This window comes from Parus major, chromosome 6 (genome assembly GCF_001522545.3).
Source record: "Parus major isolate Abel chromosome 6, Parus_major1.1, whole genome shotgun sequence".
Classification (NCBI taxonomy): domain Eukaryota; kingdom Metazoa; phylum Chordata; class Aves; order Passeriformes; family Paridae; genus Parus; species Parus major.
In genome coordinates, this window is record NC_031775.1 from 15,478,407 (window position 1) to 15,499,329 (window position 20,923).

At 38.0% G+C, this 20,923-nt stretch overlaps 1 protein-coding gene across 3 annotated transcripts in view; it reads right to left on the bottom strand.

Annotated features, from left to right (window-relative positions):
• PLCE1 (phospholipase C epsilon 1) overlaps positions 1-20,923 on the bottom strand; it is a 138,094-nt gene that overhangs the window by 7,660 nt on the left and 109,511 nt on the right. For all 3 annotated transcript variants that reach the window (XM_015632748.2, XM_015632749.2, XM_015632750.2), the window contains 16 exons: positions 19,692-19,814; positions 19,470-19,606; positions 18,333-18,571; positions 17,316-17,377; positions 16,941-17,106; positions 14,680-14,787; positions 14,147-14,263; positions 13,906-14,064; positions 12,749-12,872; positions 10,524-10,648; positions 9,758-9,875; positions 5,363-5,494; positions 3,958-4,248; positions 3,024-3,187; positions 1,845-2,106; positions 852-970 (listed from right to left, as the gene is read on the bottom strand). In XM_015632748.2, the coding sequence (XP_015488234.1) occupies positions 852-970; positions 1,845-2,106; positions 3,024-3,187; positions 3,958-4,248; positions 5,363-5,494; positions 9,758-9,875; positions 10,524-10,648; positions 12,749-12,872; positions 13,906-14,064; positions 14,147-14,263; positions 14,680-14,787; positions 16,941-17,106; positions 17,316-17,377; positions 18,333-18,571; positions 19,470-19,606; positions 19,692-19,814 (2,446 nt within the window). The remainder of the gene's footprint in view (positions 1-851; positions 971-1,844; positions 2,107-3,023; positions 3,188-3,957; positions 4,249-5,362; positions 5,495-9,757; positions 9,876-10,523; positions 10,649-12,748; positions 12,873-13,905; positions 14,065-14,146; positions 14,264-14,679; positions 14,788-16,940; positions 17,107-17,315; positions 17,378-18,332; positions 18,572-19,469; positions 19,607-19,691; positions 19,815-20,923) is intronic.

Consider the following 20,923-nt stretch of genomic DNA (forward strand, 5'->3'; position numbering starts at 1 on the left):
ATTCTAGCTGAGCTCAGATATTTAGATTCAGCATACAGATTACTGGTTGTAAAGCTGTAGCTTTGTTTTAACCTCTGAACTATTTGTTCTTCCTTTCTACCCTAGTATTTTACCAAGATACAAGTTTGGCATGTATTCACAGGAGGTAATATCTGCAACACATCTGCTCCACACCCGGGTCTCAGAAGGTTTTATCTAACACTCCAGGAGTCAGCAAAGTGACAAAAATGTATGTTTAAAGTTGCCAAAACACAGGTAACCCAGGTAACCTAACAGTAAAGGCTTTTAAACAAAAATCACACCTATGTATGCATATTTTTAGATATACAAATATCTATTTGTATGTATACATATTTGCATGTACAAACATATGGATGTGCACACACATACATAAATCTGTATGTATTTATGGAACTACAGAGTTCATCTTTTCTTGTAATAGAAATCAATTTTACTCTCATTATTTCAAAATTGCTGGTAAATTGCATCTTCCTCTTTTTTTTGGTCTCAAATGCTTTGCTTTCAATTCATGCACAAAGGAATGCATGAGGCTGCATTGAACCTGACTGCTCATCCACATTCCCCCAGTTGTGGAACACATTTCTTGTTCTATACCTAAATAAAGCAGAGGAGCCAGACTTTGAAAAGATTTCCCACAGTTTTATCCAGGTGGGATAACCTTACTTCCACCAAAGAAAAAAAATAAAGTAGGCATCAAGGTTATGTCTGAAGAATGTGCAGGTTTGAGGGCTAGCATCTTTGAACATTCTGGCCCTATAAATCTTTACATCATAGTAGTTATTAAACTAAGAATACAGGTAACTCATGCATACAAACAAAAATTAAATTACCATAGATGCAGGCAGGGTGTTTCCAGAGGGACTTTCTTCCATTCTCCGACTGTTTATGAACAAACTGGAAATTTCTAATGTTTCATTGTGTAGGTTATGGAGCTGAACATGTCTGTAGCCTAAAGAGGAAAAATCTTTCTGTAAATTCTTTGCCACATCCTGGGATACAAGTCTCATAGATGAAAAACTCAAATTTTCCATATTTATAGCTACACTTTGCCACACAGTTAGGATCTGAAGCACTCTACACTGCATTAAAACTCTAAACAGTGTAACACAAACCCTACTGCTGAGTGGCTCATGGAGGAACCTGCCTTTGTTTTACCATAATATTCAATATAGTCATACGTAAAACATCTAAATATCAGAATATGAATAAAGTAAGGTCAAATTCTCATTGGAAAATGCATGTGTATGGCCAAATCCCCTCACATGCCAACCCAGACAGTTGTGTGGTGTCAAGGTGGCACAAAGCCAAGTGTCAAAGAGCTACTGGCAACACAGAAACTGGCGCTCCCAGGTGTTGCACAATTAGTGATGTTTCCTGATCTCACACTTTTATTCACCCTTTCTTCAACTCCCCTCCAGCCATGGCTGCAAGAAGTGCAATTCCCCTTTGCAGTGATGAGCTGTTACAGCAGTTTCTTGGGCAAAGGACAAGGCAGGAGTGAAATCACTCCAAGCTTCCTAAGGGAGCAGCTCTGGTGAACAGAGCCCCAGGAGCACCCTCAGGATCTGAGCAGATGTGTATCACATGCCCCTGCCTCCACAACAGCACAGGATCAGAGTTTTTACAAGTCACTGGGGCAGCTGCCAGCTCCCAGGGAACCTTAGATTGGCATTGTACTGCCAGGCTGTGGTGTGTTGTCTGGTGTTTGCTCCCTGTCTCCTCTAGAAAAACGCAATGGATTAAAAATTTCCCTCTGGGAGGATTCAGCACAGGAATCTGCTGGACCACTCTGGCTTAGGGAGCCACCACAAACGATACTGTACCTCTCTTGAGCGCTTTTAGGGGAATGATTCTCTGAGCTGTTACAGCTGAGCTGTTATTTTCAACAACTGCGAACCGGAGAAAGACCAAATCTTCGAAGTGAACCCGGAACAGGAACTGCTCGTTCCACATGGGGTTGAGAGTGTTGCGGTGGATGGGCTTTGTGCGGAAGTGGCAGCTGTCCAGGGGCATCCCCAGCACGTCGACCTCGATGCAGGGGCTGCCTGTGCTATTGCTGGGGCAAACGTTCTGGCCAGACACGATCTGCAGCCGAGGAGTACCAAGAACAGTTAGTGGAGTAAGCCCTATGCCGTCAGGATCCTGAGCTAAACGCTGCTCAGCACACTCCTAAGCACAATTTGTTAACATGCTGAATTAATTACAACGCTCACTTTTGTGATTGCCAGGGCAGTAAGTTCAAAAGCACAGCTCCCTCGACCCTCCCACCCCCAACACCATTGCTATGGTATATTTCCTCTGAAAAAATACACTATACAACTGTTGAAGTCATCTGAACATTGATCCAGAAATAATGTACCAGTAATGTAGTATGGATCATGTTTGCTTCTCCATTACTCCGGGGTGATGGCACTGAGCTCTGGCTTGCTTTGGCACACACAACACAAGAATTAAGTGTGCAATTACCACAACTGGGAGGATCCTGATTCTTATGAATCTCACTTTTCTGACACATTTCCTGGAAAGGACTAGTTTCTGAGAGAATATTTTTTGGCCACAAATCCATGAATTATATACCTTGTTATATAACTTACAAAAAATATTTTTTCAAGATTCAGTACAGCTTTTCAGAATAGCTTTTGTGCAGCTTTTCAAGTGTTCACAAATGTGTAAAACATCAAGGCACATGTGTTATTTTACACAGTAGTGTAGTCCCAGGGAAAATGCATTCAGGACTGAGTTTCAACAAATACTGTGAAGGAAACAGGGGAAGTAACTATGGATACAAATCAGCCAATACAATAAAATAAAGACAAATCTTTGTTCCTTTCCTCTTCAATTTCTGTTAGTTTGGCTGACATTTGGAAGCAACATTTAAAGATTCAATCTTTTAATTTAGAAGCATGACTGTAATGCTGGTTAAAGACTGTAGTTAGACTGTAGTTAGACATTGTCTACTTCTATCTGTTTGCCTGTATGAAATTCCGTTTTCATGTACTTACTGTTAAAGAATATATAGCTGGCTCCTTATTATCGAGATCTCTTTCCAATGGACAAAACTGCTGGTACATTGAACAGTTTTTATCCCACAGAACCGGAGGTTTCAAAACATATCCACAGCCACCGTTAGCCTCAAACATTGCTGCATTGAGTTGCAGAGGAAGATCTGCGAAATTAAGGCAGCCAAAACTGACAGAGAGCAATGGTACAACGGAAAAACTGTAACAGTGAAGACAAAGTCATGTTTGAAGTATCTTTTTAAAAAATATTTTAGTTGTGTACTATTCCTGGTTTTCAGAAGTAGCTGTGATTTATGCGTCCAATCTATCCGGTAATTACACAAAACTCTAAGAAGAGCTCATTCTTTTCCTTTCCATTGTCTTTATTGAACTGTAGGGCTTGCCTACACCAGTTCTCTGAGAAGTTTCTAGGAATGTGCTCTGAACTGTGGAATGAAAGAGCACTGTAGATGACCTAAAGGACTCCTCACCAAAAATGTGAAGGAACACAAGATAGAACACCAAATATTCCAAAAATGTTTTGATCAACATTAAACCAGCACCCAAGGCAGCACTTCCAAGTGAAAAATAGTTCAGTACATTTTTATGTTTGAAATCAGAAAGGGATAAGAGTTAACTGAAGTGGGGAAAAAAAACAACCTTCAGCAATAAAATAAATATAAAAATGGAAATGTTGCTGTCCAGGCATGTCTGGGTTATCAGGGGACCTGGTTCATCGGCATAAAGCTCCTGGACTCTGAATTTGCTGCTCACAAGGACCAGACTGTTGTGGTATGAACCTGCTTGTGCTGGGTGCCAATACAGGAAGGTCCCCTCGGGAGAGCAGGGAAAAGTAAACAGGAAACATACAAATTCATGACTTAAGATCTTCTATCACACTTCAAACATATTGAAACCTGTGTCTGTGTAGCCTTACCGTCCGTTTGGTAGTTCAGAGCCACGAGCTGTACACCATGGAGCCAGAAGATCAGGGGGTGGGGATTGGAGGAGTCGATGCGCGTGGCAGCGGGGTAGGTCCTCAGGAGCTGGCAGGTGGTGTGCTGGATCAGTTTCTGGGAATAGCGCCTGCAGAGCCGCTTGGCAGCGTTCTCGTTCAGGGACGAGATGTGATAGCACTTAGGGGTCCTTATGATGGCACTGAGGGAAGCTGGAGAGTTGTAAGGAGAGCAAGGATCTTCCCAGGTCTGCCGCATCGCATCAAAGGGACCTGGAAAATAAACAGTGCGCTCAAGGTACAGGTCCAGAGACTCCAAAAATTCAATGTTTTCTAGTGGAGTATGTTGTGTGCTTTGGTTATGGTAGAAGGTGATCCTGGAAAATGCCACTACTCAGGGCAAGTGTCACAATCCTTCTCACACAGTAATAATAATCCATGAGAGGAAACACAATGTCCAAGCACTGAAATAATACCACGATTAGATGTGCTAACAAGCACTTTCATAAATAAATACCTAATTGGCATTTGCCTGAAGAAAATAATGGAATAAAATTCCCTTCTTCTCATTTATATATTTTACATGAGGAAGAGAGGCAAGACTGAAAGCCAACTGCTGATTTTCCAAACAGACAATCTACAGAGACTGCAAAAGTTAGGGGGGAAAGGCAGCATAATACTTATATGCTTTAGAATTAGGCATCACACTTCTTCATTTTTAAGACACAGGCCTCTAGAAGGAAATCTTTCCTGTCTGCTGCAGTCATGCCCTTGGGCTGCAAGAAATACAACCCTCCCTGAAGCAGAAAACGAGTTCAAAATATCTGTTTACGGTAATCACTTGAAAGGCAGGGGATCTGGGTCTTATTCCTGCACCAGAAACTTTCCTGTACTTTCTTTGTGTTTCTTTACATCTCTTCATAGGCAGACTCACAATTTCCAGGTTCACAAACTGAATAACCTGCAGAGTCTAATTTGCACAATTACACCTTTGGACTTGGCTGAATTTTAGGCTGCTAAGTTCTATTTCAGACAACAAAAATTCTTTTCTAGACCAGCCCAAAAGCCCTGACTTTCATTTGTACTTTGAAAACATTCACTTATATCTTTAAAAATATAAACTTTAAGATACTTTAAATGTACATTAGTTTTGAATTGTTTATGAATTAGGGCCATCATATTTCTGACCAAGTAATCCTAATATTCCATACTCACCACTTCAGTTGTAATAGTGTTACTGTAATAGCTGCTGTGCTAATGAAAAACCATTCCAAAGCTTAATGTTTTACACATTACAAAGTATTTGATCTTTAATAACTTGGTCTGGTACATGTGCTGGGTTACAATGTCATTCCACGTGACTGGAGAAAGAAGATGCTAACTTTACCTTTTCCAGATGCTTTGGCAAGAGCAGCTGACTCCCCAGGGCTCAGCCTGCCAGGATTGTTGCCAAAAATGGACTTCCTGCTTTTTCTTTCTTTTCCTCTGCTAGAGCCAGATGGGTTCAGTGTTGACAAGCCTGTTCCCATAAATGTAAAAGAAATGAGCCAAAAAACATGACCAAGAGGGCATGACATTTTCCACCATATTTTACACTATTTTGGAAGGCATGAATGCTCCTGTTATATAGCACACAGGACAAGCAGTGTATTTTTCTCCACAATTTAATTTTAACATCTTTACATATATACACACTTTTATTTGTCTATATATTATGTATGATTTTATATATAATGCATAAACATATATATACACATTTATATAATGTATATAGAAACTCATATAAAACAATACAATATACAGTTCTCTCTCTGTGATACAACTTTTCTTCATTTTACTTTATGGCTTGAGGAAAGTAAAGGTTCTCTCTCAAATTCCTAAATGGTCCAGACTGATACTAAAAAAATCCGCAGTAAGAGTCCAATGTATTCATCCTAGGATTAAAAAAAATACTTTCTACAGAAGCAATAAATCTGTACAGTAGTGAATATCATGGAATTCATTTAGCTTACCATACCTACATAATTAAATAAATGCACTATTATGATTCAAAGATATAATTAATATAATATATATAATAAATATAATTAATATAACATAATGTCCAAATGCTGTTGGTTAAACAGTTTAACTTCAAAATGTTTTCAGAGGCATCTTCTTCTATTTATTTGTATTTCAGTGTTGGAAAATACAGTTAGCTGTGCAAAATCCATTACACATTCAATGGCCAATATGTAGTAGGAGTGGAGCTGGAAAGCTCTAGTATAGCTATTATTCAAACTTGTGCATTCTAGAAATATAATCATTAAGATCTTGACATGAGTCCTGGTGAAGTAAACAGACTTAATCCCACTTAAGGTCAATTTCTTTCTGTTGGCTTGGAGAGAGCACACAAATCAAAATTAAAGATCAAAATTAAAGTGCACAATAATTATTCTGACACCCACAGTAGTGAGATGTGGGATGCTCTCAGAGACCCAAGATGTATTTGTGATACAAATTTGTGAACAGAAACCTATTATATGCCTAACTGTGACTCCTCAAATGTTCCACATTAATTCACATGAATTCACACCTCCCTAAAGACAGTTCTGAATTTAATACTAATATTTCAAATACATATGTAAATCACGAAGAGGATACATTGGCCTCTTTCTGACTGAAGTCTGCCCACAGCTGAAAATTTTCAGCTCTTAGTCTTTATGGCCCAAGTACATGTACTTACTAAAATTATGCACACAGTTTCAATGGAACTGCTTGGGTTAGTAAAATCCAGAATATACATAAATGTTTTCCACATTGGAGATGTATTGTCTCTTTGCGCCAAAACATACACATAAACCACAGAAGATGGTAGAAACTGCGATCAAGGAATATGAATTGACTAGAAGAATGAAGAGTTATGCACTGTGTGCTTCCAGCACTATTTAAACCCAGTTTTCAATGGATCAAATGGATTTGGCAAGTAAGATCCAGGTTTCAAGTCCTGTTGTGGAGACAGTCACCGAGGAAACAAACTAACCCCATAAATCACCAGGGAGTGCAGTGCCGAGCCCTAGGGCTGGCTGAACCCAGCGCGATGGCCGCAGGGTACGCTGCAGCTGGGAGTTTCCTCTCAGTCTTTCCCGTGCTTTGCATGTTACACATCTCTTCCCACAGACAAGCTCCATTTTTCACTCCGATTTACACTTCACTTTAAAATATAGCTCTACCAATTCATAGAATCATCAATTCACAAAATCATAGAGATTGACAAGGATGTGGAAATCATAGAGATTGACAAGGATGTGGAAATCATCTAGTCCAACTCTCTGGTCAAAGCAGGACCAGCTTAGATCCCACCATTCTGTACATAAATCCTATTGTACTACCACAGTGTCAGAGTAAATGGCTTGTTTGCCTACAACCCCTGTGCCATGTTCTTTGAGATACAAATTTTAGTGTCCATCATATGTGTTAGATATAAGCACAATGCTTTATTGCTTCTAGACTTAATCCAGAGGATTGCAAGCTTCCTTACCCTTCTCCTTCTCACCATACTAACATAACAGGTTAAACTGTAATTGCCACCTTCTCACCACACCATGTGTCTCAGACCAACAGAAAGCCTGTAGGTTTGCAGACCTTAAAAGGGAATTTACAGCATTTTTGTTCGTAGGGTGCCTCTTTTTATGTTTACTTTAATTTCTTGAAAAGTGATACCATAGGGGCAGATAATCTGACATGATGGAGATGGCAACCAAATTTCATGGTCATGAGCTCAGGTGACTCCCTGCTCCCACCACTTGCTCATGCAAATCTTGCTTTTATGTACTCAATTTCTCTGCTCATTGTGTAAGGATCTCAGCACCAAGGTGACGAGCCATGTGCAAGGAGCAGTGCTCAGGGGTGCTCCACTGCCCTCAGCTTGGGTGACCCCAAAGAACAGACCTTCAGCCTCTCAGATAATGGTGTAATGATATCCAACACACTGAAATTCAAGTTAAGCAAGGACTGTAAGGTCAAAGAGCACAGAAACAACAAGTGCCATGGTGGGTTCCAGAAGTTTCATAAATAATAAATGTTATTTTCTCCACATGATAAATTCTGTTTTGACCAGGGAACACTTAGGGAAGTCTGTGTTACCCAGTAGGTTAGTGAACATTATGGTCCTTGTCCTTTTTTATAGTTACAAATCAGTGATTAACATTCAGGGACGTAGGCAAGTGTAAACACAGAACACAAACATGAAGACAGGAGAAATAAAGTATTTACACCATTGATCAGACACTGACATGAATGCTGCCCTCCCTATTTCCAAAACTCTTGCATTTTCTGAGGTGGTTAGGAACACAGGCACTACAGCTCCAGGGTCATGGATCTACCAGCTTGTTCCCATCATGAATGGACAATACTGGGCACTGCACCATGTCTGTGCCCTCCAGCCCAGCAGAGGAATCCAATCAGTGGCTTGGTGGCCATGGAAGCTTACATTACCTCAGAGGAGGCAGCATTTGTCTCAAAGGACACAAAGTTTGTTGCAAAAGTAATTTCTACAGCTTTATGTGTTCATCTATCAAAGGAGATAATTTTCTTAACTGTTCTATTCATGATCCCTTTAAAGCAAGAGAAAGAACTTTGAGAAGGAAAGCAGGTATTTCTTTAATAGCCAGTATTGCATTAAAAATTAAATATCTCACAGTTGTCCTAGAACATCAGAATTTTTTTATGTGTCAAAATGCTTGGAACAACCCAAACTATCCCAGTTTAATCTTGAATATCTTTCTTTAAAAGAAATATTTTACTTGAAAGATATCTTATTTCTGATTTCATTAAAAAGAGTATCAGATTTGAATTTTTAGAAGTCATTATTTTTACAAGTGAGACCTACGATTTTTAAAGTTATAAAAGATTATGAAAGAATGTCTGTCCATTTTTCAGTATGTTTATCTTGCCTATTTGACACTATTTTATGTTTGGTTAGCTTCTCTAATCTGATTATAGTTCTGTTTGTATAAGATCATGATTTGGCAGAATTGTTAACTTTTCCACAGAGAACCATTCCACTAAAGAGCAGATTTTTCATTCAAAACATTAAACATATCAATAAACAATAAATTCTCAATTTAAAAGTATTTATGTATAGAGTATGAGCCAAAATATACCCAACATCATATTTCAGTACTGAACAAGTGCCTATCAGTGATCTCTTCAGTTACTCCCTCTCCTTTCCTCTGCAAAAGTTATTCTTCCTACTGTACAGAAGATTTTCTGTAACTGCTTCCATGAAGATCGAATGAGAGTGTGCAAGCAGCTGCCCTCACCTACCCCATGGAAAGGTGTTTTGCCCCCTACAAATGGGTCCTCTCCTGTCCACTTGGGAAGGAACAGAAAATGCAGCCGTAGGCAAAGGTGCAATACACTAAACAGAGATCACTTAAAGATGTGTGACACACTCTACCTTCAAGGTCTAAAGAGTATTTTCCTTCTTAGTTCAGTAGGTCCTTACATGGAAACTCAAAGCACTTAAGATAAAGCTTTCTGTCAACTGGCATTTGGCATGAAGCAGTTGTCTAAGTTGTAAAGACTGGCAAATTTCACTTTTGTAAACATTTTAATATGACAAACAGTGTGTATTCACATAATTTATGAGCACTACTTCTCAGCCAGGAGCTGCTATTATGAAGACTACCAAATCATGAAGAACGAACCTCCTCGACTACTTCAAACTAATTCAAAACATAAACATAATGTCTCCAGGAATTAGAAAGCTTAAAGCAATAAAACAGGGCAGTGTACTTACCCGGGAACTTTACAGCTTGACAGTAAATGACAAGATCTGATAGCTCTGGGGCTATTTGTCTGCTTTCCTTCTTATTTTGTGGAAGATAGAATTCTTCACCCAGCTCCATGTCATAAACCTGAGTGGCAACACCAAGAACATTTAATAATAGCATTACTGAATGTGGAAGAACACTTGTGTATCTTACTTAAGTCTTTGAAATATTTTATCTCTTTCTTCCTATATGGTTTCTGTTATCCTAACAAACCTCCCTCCTGTGTGCACATTTCTGATCAATACCTGTTGCTGATTCTGGAGTAGTGTGTAAAGGTCTTATTCAGAGTCAGTTCTACAAACATTTGGACAAAACACATCCATGTTGAGAAGAATCTACAATACACTAAACAGCAACACACTGGTTCCTTTTTCAGATGACTTAATAAGAGGTGCTGTATTACCATACTGTTAAGAGTGTGGTATTTTAAACTTATCTTGAAATACAAAGATGCTGAAATTTCAGACTAGATCTTCAGTATCATCAATATCAATTTTCAGCCAAGCAGCCTATATATACACTATAACCTCTGAGGACTTTTCTTGAACAGTATGTTGAGCATTTGTTCTACTTAGGCTATTTTCTCACGTGTCCTTCCATGCTTTCTATTGCTTCTCTTCATTAAAGCACGTTTGCTATCTGATGTCTCAGTTACCTAAACTGTCCAAATCCTTTTGAAGCTGGTTACATATCAAAGTGCAGCTGAGAAGAAGGGGGAAATAGCAGAACTACCTTTCCTTTATTATTGTAAGTAGCACAATCAGCCTTCTTTAGTCGTTTGGCAGTCTCTTCATTATATTCAAACTGCAGTTTATCACTTGATAATTTATTCTCAGGTCGGTCGTCAAGAATATTATCTAAAAATTAATGGGATTTTAATAAACATAAAGCCAAACAATTTCAACTGGAAATTTAATCTGAATTAACAGTATTTGTGGACAGTGAATCTTACATGAATAATCAGATGCTAAAATAATGCATTTACTGGTCAAAGCATCATCCTCTAGTAGTAACCTGTTCAAAAATTTAATGCTTTGGTTTGGTTAAGATATTGGCCCTTCTTTTAAAGCCCATCCTTTTGTGCTCAGAAGATCTTTAAAACCAAACCATCTAATGAATTAAGTTTGCCATCTGAAAACAACTGATATTCCTGAATGACAAAAATATGCTGAAGTCCAAGCACAATTGACCCCATCAAATATGTACATATTTTGTACAACAAGTTTTGGCTTTCCTCTCCTTATTTTCACCATGCACAAGTATTTTTTTACACCTATAGAAATACCTCTTTAAAGCTACATATTTTTCAGAGAATAGTATGCCTAATAATGATGTGGTCTTTCGGGACCAAAATACTGCACTTGTCACAAAACAAATGGTTTAGATTTATTCCTGATATTCCTGATGCTTTGACCATATTCTTTTTATGCATAACAAGTGTCACACATGCAGGCTTCTAACAGTTCCTGACCAGTTTACAATGCCATATAAGAATATCTGCTTGCATTTATAATATGAAGTAGAAACTATATATTCACACTGTCACATTGAACAGGCAGTTGAATTGTCAGAACAACAGATTAATGCAGTGCTGATTTCATGCAGTTAAAATGCTCATCCAAGTGGCTTTTACCTTCCTGGCTGTTAGGAGCAGGAGAAGCATTAAGGACATCAGCTATAGGGAAATGAGTCAGAGAGGGAATAAGAGTAAAGGGAATTAAGATTTAGAGCCAGAGAAATGAAAAATAAGTGTCAGTTGTAAAACTATTAGCCTTATGCAAAAAAAAATGTATTGGTAAGAAAAATAAAACTGAATCTAATAATCTAGTAAAACTAATTCAGATTAGTTTTAACAAAATATTAACATAATTAAAGATTTCAAAGAATAATCATTGTAATAAAGTAGTAAACCATGCTGGTTTTATGGTTCCTTCATATGCTAGAAGATGTGAATGTTTCTTGCTAGCTTCAGGTTTCTCAAACCTTCTCTTAACTGGAGCAGTGCTCAAAAATCACTTACTGCAATCAGTTTGCAAAATCTTCTTGGCAAGTCTGTTAGCAAAGATTTGAGTTTTCACAGCAATTTACATCTACACTATCTTGTTCTTCACAGAGTATACTCAAGTAGCCAGCTAGGCCAACTTTCAGGCAAAACACAACTGAAGGTAACACTGACATCAAACTCATAAATAACCTTGCTATTCCAGAAGCAGTGTCAAGTCTTCAACTGCATTAATCTTGTGACTGTTTTTTAAATCACTAAACACAGAAGCAATTAATGTAAACAAGAGACCACCTGGAAAGAAGTTCTGTGCTGCAGGACATGCTTGAGCCTTACACCTCTCTGAACACAGCACATACAACTTAAATGGGTCCCCACCAGAATGAAAGTGAAGTACTTCACTGTTCATTCAGCAGAACATCCCCAGCTGTGTCAGACAAGTTGTCCATGTAGCCCAGAATAATCTTTCTAACAGTGGCAAGAGAGCAACCAGCCAGTAATCAACACCCCAACAACCACAATCACTGAATAATAGGGATGTTGGACCAAATACTGCTACCTATAACATCTGCTTATAAATCTGTCCAGGAATATTCTGATGTCATTTGGCTCTGCAATTTCCCATGGCAGCACATTCCAGAAGTTTACTACCAGCTGCACAAACAAATATTTTACCTGTTTTAGAATGATCTTCCACTTGTTTCACTGAGCACCTGCTAGATCTAACAAGTAACATTCTGTGCTTCCCTTAATCCACCACTTCATGACTTAATAAACCTGTTTCCAATTCACCCCTCAGTCCCTCTTCTCTACTAGCTGAAGAATTTCAGCCTTTTCACACTTGTGCAAGGACACTGCTTACCCAGCTCATTCCTGAGCTAGAATATTCATGCATTATTAATATAGTTCTAACAAAAGCACTGTAACTAACAAACAAACAAACAAACATAGTTACCATCAGAGAGAGATTCATAGTCATAGTCATATTCATCCTCTTCATCTTCTTCCTCTTCATTGGTAGGTGTGGGGTTGCTAGCACCATTGCTAGCCTGTGCTTGCAAGTGTGCCAGCTGGTGAGCCTACAACAACAGAAACACACACACACACTTTATTGCTAAGTTATTTTAAAAAGAAAAACAGTTTTCATCACTGTTTGCATCTTGTTTTATTTATATGAAAGCACTGAATATATTAAGTGAGAAATAAGTAAGATTGTTAAGATCAAGCTAAAATACCACTTTAGGGGTTTGAATGTAAAGAGAACTTGTATTGCAAGGAAAACAGTAAGATATGAAACCTAATTAATTATGGGAAAATGTCCAAGTTGCACATCGTTGAAGACTGCCTTTTTCCAGTCTGAGGTACACTGTTTCAGAAACAGTTAAATACTTTTTCAAAAGATGGAGAATATCCATATACTGGTATGATCAGTGTGATTTACTCATCTGATGACAAGAATTTAAGTCAAATGCAATTGTGTTTACATTTTGGGTAATGGCAATTAGTTTTCAAGGACTTAATTGAACTGCTAACTAACCACAGACATTATTAGATTGAGGCTACTTAAGATGTAGCCCTAATTATTAGAAACAAAAAAAAAATCTCACATGGGAATAAACACTATTTGACTAGCAGAGTCCCTCACAAAAAGTCAATAAAAAATCAAGTATTTGCCTGGCTTGAAATTGAAAAAAGAAACAAAGCAGAACTCTACCAAAAATCAGTATGTACTGTAAATATACATACATACAGAATGCATATCACTGCTTCTCAATAAACATGAATAGTAAATGCTATAGCCTCAGAGAAAAAGATTAATTTATGTTTGTCACACAGGACATGTGATGTTAATCATAATATTATGAAGTTTATAAAATTAATATACACTAAAATTTAGTTAAGCTTTAGCTATAATTTACTATATGTGTTGTCTACTTACTTGATAGCACTGCAATCTACTGTGAGTTTTCCAAGTATGAATGCGCATTGCATTATTCTGCTGTACACATGGGATTCACAAAAACTTCAAACACAAATTAACTATTTCTAACAAGTTAGAAAGTTCTCACTTTCAAGTAGTTCTCAGCGCTTGCTGTTAAGGAAGGACTTTACCTTTTGTTTCAATATATCCACTGGTGTTTGATGGGCTTTCAGCTTCTTGTTTTTAAGCAGGATTTTTCTTCTCAGTTGGCCAGGGGAAGGCAGCATGGGATCATCAGAAAAGTCACTCTCAAATAAAAACTTTGTCACCAACTTATCTCCAAATACATTCTGAAATACCAAGAACAGGTGATGTATAATGGAAAATCCCACAACACATGCTTGTAATAATTCACTGCAGCTGATGGCCTACCTTGAAAATCTCGGCCATCTTGCGCTGCTGGGGCAGCGAACAGTGGTTTTCTATGGAGATGATGACTGGCATGTCGGAGGTGATGAACGCGTTGCGATCGATGGCTTCCACCACCTCCTGCAAGAGAGAGAGAGACAGAGCCCACTGAAAGAACATGGGAGCATTCTCCAGCTTTCAGTTAACTTACTGCTAGCTGAGAGGGGGGACACCTGCTTTCCTCTGTGAGACGAAGAGGCCACAGTGTGCCTTCAAAGCAAGCTGGCATCTTGTTACAACACAAGTGGTTAACACCTACTTTTGTTATTTATGTAACAACAAAAACACAGAAAATTACACTACATATGCTACAAAAACTAATTTGAAAGCATATTTACCACTGAGAATTTAATGTCTGACATAATCTATAGTTTATATTCTATTAGAATTAAGCCCATTAGAATTTGTATTTTTCTAGTAGGCAATTATTTTTTCCCTTTGTTACAGAAAAAAATAACTTCTCATTTTTTTGTTTCCATGTGCAATTACCAGCATACCTTAAAAGAGATCTTTGTAGTAAGAGTGTGGCCATGATAAATGATAGGCATCCCATCATCACCATCCCAGCAGTCCAATTCTACACTTCTGCAGCCTTGTAGAAGAACCTGCAATGCAACTGAACTCTGTAAGTGTTGTAGTTTAGGGCATAGCGGAGCGGAAGATACCGGGATGTAACGGGATGCTATTAGACCCCCCTCTGTTAGGATAGCTAGGCCTCTTGTAATTAGCCAATAGCACCTAGGTGTGACGTATGCAGATGGGAGTAACACAGTGAACCTAGGCTATAAAATGTTAAGTTTCCTCGAAATAAATCGNAGATGGGAGTAACACAGTGAACCTAGGCTATAAAATGTTAAGTTTCCTCGAAATAAATCGCCATTTTCGCCATCCATCACATTGATGCAGTGGGAGATGGACCGCACGGCTGGGATAGCCGTCTGTGCTGTAGCTGATCGGGGTGCTTATCTTGCTTCAAACCCAACATGTAAGCACATCTAAGCCACAGTATCATGCCATCAAAGCAGAAGGCAGACATTGCAGAGCTGAATGAAAGCCCTGATTCAGCAAAACTGCTGGAAAGAGCAATGTCTGTGAAGTAAACAGCCCATAGAGTGTACAGTCCCGAGCTAATTGCATTCCCTAACTGAACTCCTATTTCCCATTGAAAAAGACTGGGAAAATAAAGCAAAGCATGTATGTTCTTTGGGAGAATTACCACAAAGCTTTCAAATTCATGGTATTGTACAGGACACATGGAATCTGTTTGAAGAAGGTGGTTCTTACTAAATAGCTTAATTTTCTGAGAGAAACATTCCTGTATTTCTACCTGCAAAAACAGCTATAAAGCAACATGGCAATTTATTTCAGGTTGCTCCCATGACATCATATGGGAAAAGCACTTGCAGTTTGTTTTCTGGGGTTTTTTTTAATTTTTGTTAGTTTTATAAATAAAAGATAGTCTGAAAATGAAATCTTAAGAAACCTCTGTGATGACAGTTAAAATGGAAATGTGCCAGGCCATCTTGATAAAATATTAATTTACAGCCATCAATTAATTAATCAATGTTTTAATTATTCATTTATTTATTTCAGAAAACCATTGCTTTAGAAACCAATGAAGGAAGCAAAGAGGAAGGATGAAGGAAGAGATTAGCTAACCCATCTTCTGATAGCTCAGCTTATTATTGCTATCAGTATTTTCCATGCCTGTCGTCTGTACTACAATTTAGTATTTTACTGAATAGAAAGATCTCAACAATCAAACCCATTTCCAGGAAAACCATTCATGAACAAAGAAATAATTATGTCTACTCAAAACTGGAATAATTTGATTTCAGACAGTTGTGTCCAAAGCTGTCACTCCACCACTTCTGTGAGAGCCAGACACACTGAACCAGAACCAAGTACCCCTTCAGCTGGCAACACTACTTGAGGGACAGGAAAAGGCTTTTAATCATGCAGACTTTGAAGGCAGTTGCTGTGTATCTCACTTCCCATCTACTACCAACACAGTACTAGCATCACTGTGCACTGCTACTACAGGAACCTCTGCAAGTGCATTACTCAGTGCATTTATGTTATTCAGGATTTCCTAACACAACCTCACCTCTGTCTATAGCCCCAGGTGAAGGAGCACATGGGACACCAGATGAGTTCCTTCTCAGTGGTGAGTCATTAACTCTCAGCATAACAAAACCACTACTGACAGGAAGTTTGATGCTTTCTCCAGCATTTTGCAAACACACAGACATACAAATATATACATATATACAAACAAACACAGAACTGAAAGCCCAAGGGAGAAATTGTTCCTTCCCTGATCACCACCCATCAGGCATAAAGTCTGAAAACTGTAGAATATTCCTAGAAGTAATGTTTTTAGAAGTTATAGCTCTATTTGAAATTTGTCTTTGCAGTGCAATGTACAGTATTTCACTAGTGTCTTTGACATCTGAATGAACTAAAATATTAGATCAGTCTTTCCTGTGGGAAAGTCTAATTTTAGTAGGTTGGGTCAGACCGACTGGTGTCTAAATGCTATGAATCTCAAACTAAACCCATTTTTTTGCCTTAGAAAAGGCATTTGAGCACAACTGTGCTTACAGGCAGCTTTCCCACACATCATGTTTTCCAGCGTTTTGCAAGCAGGGGTTTAGGACATCTAGATTTTCAAAGCAAAAAGGTCATGCTCCTGAAACTTGCCAGTAAAACAAACAAGTCCATGTTGAAAACTACACAACAATCCAATCCTGCATACCTGGCTGTAGAGCTCCACCGAGGACTCCCCTTTAAGCTGATGGCCAGTAAGGTAAGTATTGTGTGAGGATTCTATGTAGTAATATGAGAGAGGAAAGTGCAAGTCCTCAGCATTCTCCTGTGATTCATCATTTTTGGAGGCAAAGTTGTCTTTATCCATTAAAAATCTGGAAGTGAGAAGAAGTGAGGAAATTTTATGCTGTGCTGAGAATTTTGTGACTTTCTGAGGAACACAAATACACTGGTATAATCTTTTTATAGATATACTTTTAATATACATATATATACATATACATACATACATACATACATATATATATATACACACACACACATGTTCATATACACATATATAAATGAGCACATAAGTAATTACCTTGCAAATCCTTCAAAAGATAGCAGCCCCTGCTGGCACATGTTCACACTAGGTTCAAATTTCTATAAGGAGGAAGAAGATAAAAAAAGGTAGAAAAATATGAAAAAGACACATTTCTAAGAATTGCTATTATATGTATGTAGCTCACAGGACTAAAGAGTATGTAAACAGTCTTTTTGTGGATAAAGCAATCAGATGCCTGCAAACTGTGTTTTCACAAAATACTAAGATCATAATAATAAATCAAAAGAACCATTCGGGTCAAAAGGAGTGTTGGGAGATCACCTAATCCAACTTCCTGTTCAAAGCTGAGATAGCAATTAAATTGAAATTAAGGAAGATTTATGATCAGGTGTCCTACTCTTGTGCTTAATACAACATACCACCATCTCAATGAGATGAAGTTTCTTTATAATTTCTGTCTTTTAAACTCTGCAATCCTATCTTATATATTGATAGTTACAGATAGTTTTTAGCCTTTGTTGATGGCTAAACTGGGGCTTAGTTTTGGAGTACATTCATTACACATGTTTGGAGGAATAAAAGTTTTTCTACACAGTTTCTAGAATCTTCAGCCATAGTACATAAGGGAATAAAATGTCCACGTTTGCTCTGGTAATTTTTTTTACAATAAAATAAAAATATGTGGAAATGGTGCTTTTTGAAGTTCCAAAGTAAGATTATGTTCAATCAAATGTGGCCCCAGATAAAGAGAAATAAAAGAATTGTCATGAACACTTTTCCTGGGTGGTGACATCCTTTCCCTGCTAAAGTACACATAGCTAATAAAACTATTTGCATTTTTTAATGGATATATTTATGGGCATACATACAATTTTATAGCCCAAAATAAAGATAGTATTAAATTTTAAATTCAAGTGAACTACAGAGACAACATCAGTGTGAAAGGAGATGCCCACACAGATGCTATTCTGAACAGCATACAATGTTAATGGGGATAATGGAAGTAATAGGAGTTCTAGTAAAAAGGAAATGCAAGATATTTCTATTACAGACCTGGATAATACTGAGGATTTCATCATAGGTGCAGTGTTCTCCTTGGCAATTCACTAGGAAGTCATTGAGCTGCTGGATTCCTACTCCAAATACTCCCAGTGATGTGCTTTCAACTCCAGTACCATTGGTTACAATGCTGGCAGCAGCAATAGCATCAGATATTTGCCTCTGGTTGTCTGATAGCTGCTGCCTGTTCTTAATGAACAAACCAAGGTCTGAAACATTTCTAGTCAACAAATCTTAAAAGAAAAATGAGGAAATAAAAATATAAGCTAAACAATCATGTCCATTACATATCCTGTATAGAATATAATGTACTATACAATACAAAATTATCTCAGTGGGTGCTTTAGCACTGACAGAGTAAATTAGAACAAAACCATTTTGTTTCTACCCACTAATAAAAGAGAGAGCGTTAAGCATGCACGTGAGTGGATTACAGGTGTCCAGTTACTCTGAATGAAATCCTGGAACCTATAACATGGATCCACAGCCTTCTACAAACCCAGGACTCTCCTACTCCCTTCTCAGCACCAGAAACAGCCTAAAAGCCTCTCCTTCACTGTGTGCAACCCCACACCCTTCCTGTTCAATCACTCTTTATCTTCTTCCAGTTTCACAGGCCGATTGTTCTGCACCTTCCCCACAAGCTGCTTGGCAGAAAGACTGTTTTCTTTACATGTGGCCAAAGTCCCAGACTTAATAGTAACTGAGGAATGTAAAGGAGGACAGAGGCTTCCTTCCCCTTTATCCCATATAAAGCAGATCCACTAGGAAACTAGATAAGAAAAAACAGCCAAATGAGACACAGGGCACAGCCTCCTCATTTCTGCTCCCAATACTTGCTCAGTGTTTTAGCCTTTCCAGGGCTCCTGCAACCTGTACAGCTCCCTGGGCTCAGCCATTCAGCAACAAGTTTATTCCTCTGCTATTACCAGTTACAAATGTATCTGGCTAATGAAAAGCTGGAATACTTTTCCTTCCCTTCATTTTTGTCTTACATCCTGCTAACTAGGTATTAGTGGAGACATGGCAGCAGTCCTCTACCCAAACTTATAATTGACAATGAGACTGACTGAGACATGTTTTATTAAAGCAAAAAACTGAAGTGGTTCAGCAGTTTTTTCTTTAACAAACCTAAATCAGGCTGGAATCCATTGCTATTTTCATCAATCTTCAAATTAGTATAAAGTGGAGTGGGCTCTAAGCCAGATCGATTGCAAGGCACAGCATAAATATCAAAAAGGTCTTTCAGATCCTTGCGGCTACGGACACTGCAAAAAGAGGGGAGAAGTTCAATTTTTGCTCTTTTATGAACTTGGATGAACAAAATTAGTAGAGAAAAAAAATATATTTTACCTGAAAGATTTGAAAAGCTCTACAAATTCCACAAAAGTCATGTTACTATCAGACACCATGAAGTTCTGAAATCCCTTCATTCCTCCTTTGACACGGCCATGCCAGCTACTGCTGCTCCATGCGCTAAATCAAAAAAACAGACTGCTGTAGTTTGGCTACATTAAACTTAGTATTTATAAAGTAAACTTACATTATACTTAACTGATACATTATGCATTAGTGAACTAACAGTTTATTTGTGCTCTCCTTAATGCATTTATTACCAGTATCTGGAAGAAGCAAATAAAGCACCACCTTATAAGATGCATAGTGATGTTTCTTACCTTCTTATAGCAGCTATTTTTTTTATTTCAAGACAATGGCAAACTTTGTCAGAATGAATAATGTATATTATACAATTTAAAACTTTCATGTGGAAAAAGACCTGATACACATGGCACAAATGGAAGCACTTATTTTCCCTTTAAAAACCACAATGCCAGTATTCTTTTAATGCAGGCTGTGTCTAAGGTTCATTGAAGATGAAGTAATAAAATAGATTGTTATGTAACTGCAATCATTAATCTAAGTTGTGCAGCTGAACAAGGTTTTTGAAGTAGAACCAGCACATTTCCAAAAGTCACATCCCAAAATCTTCAAGTTTCAAGAGGATTTACACTAGTAAGTACAGTTAGGCCGTGACTTGAACAGTATGAACAAGTCCTTAGTGAACTACATAGAGTAACTTGAAATGAGGAGCTGAGCTCTTGAGCTCCTTCCTAGACCTAAACACCAATGAACACACATTACAGGAATGGGATCTGTCAGCAACAGTATCCTGAAAAGGGCAGGATCTAAGCAACAACACAAATATCAAGAACTGTCTAGCTTAAATCATAATTAATTGCACAAGTTACAGTATTTCCTTCAAAATATCAGACCACATGTCAGATTTTATTGCTCTGTGATGTTCAAGTATCCAGATCCATTCTTTTATGAATTTTGCCATCAGATTCAGAACAAATAGTTCTGATAGCTGTGATGGAAAAACAGGACTAGCTTGTTTTTCAGTGTCCCTAAAGACATGCCTGCAAGCAGGTGACCTTCTACACAAATATGCTGGACCAGATCCCTGAGTTTACTCCTGACACAGGATGGATGCACACAATTGAAAACAACGTGTGATTTAGAAGTATTAAAAAATATCATCTACTTCAGTTGATAACATTCGATTTGTTTGACTGCACTATGGC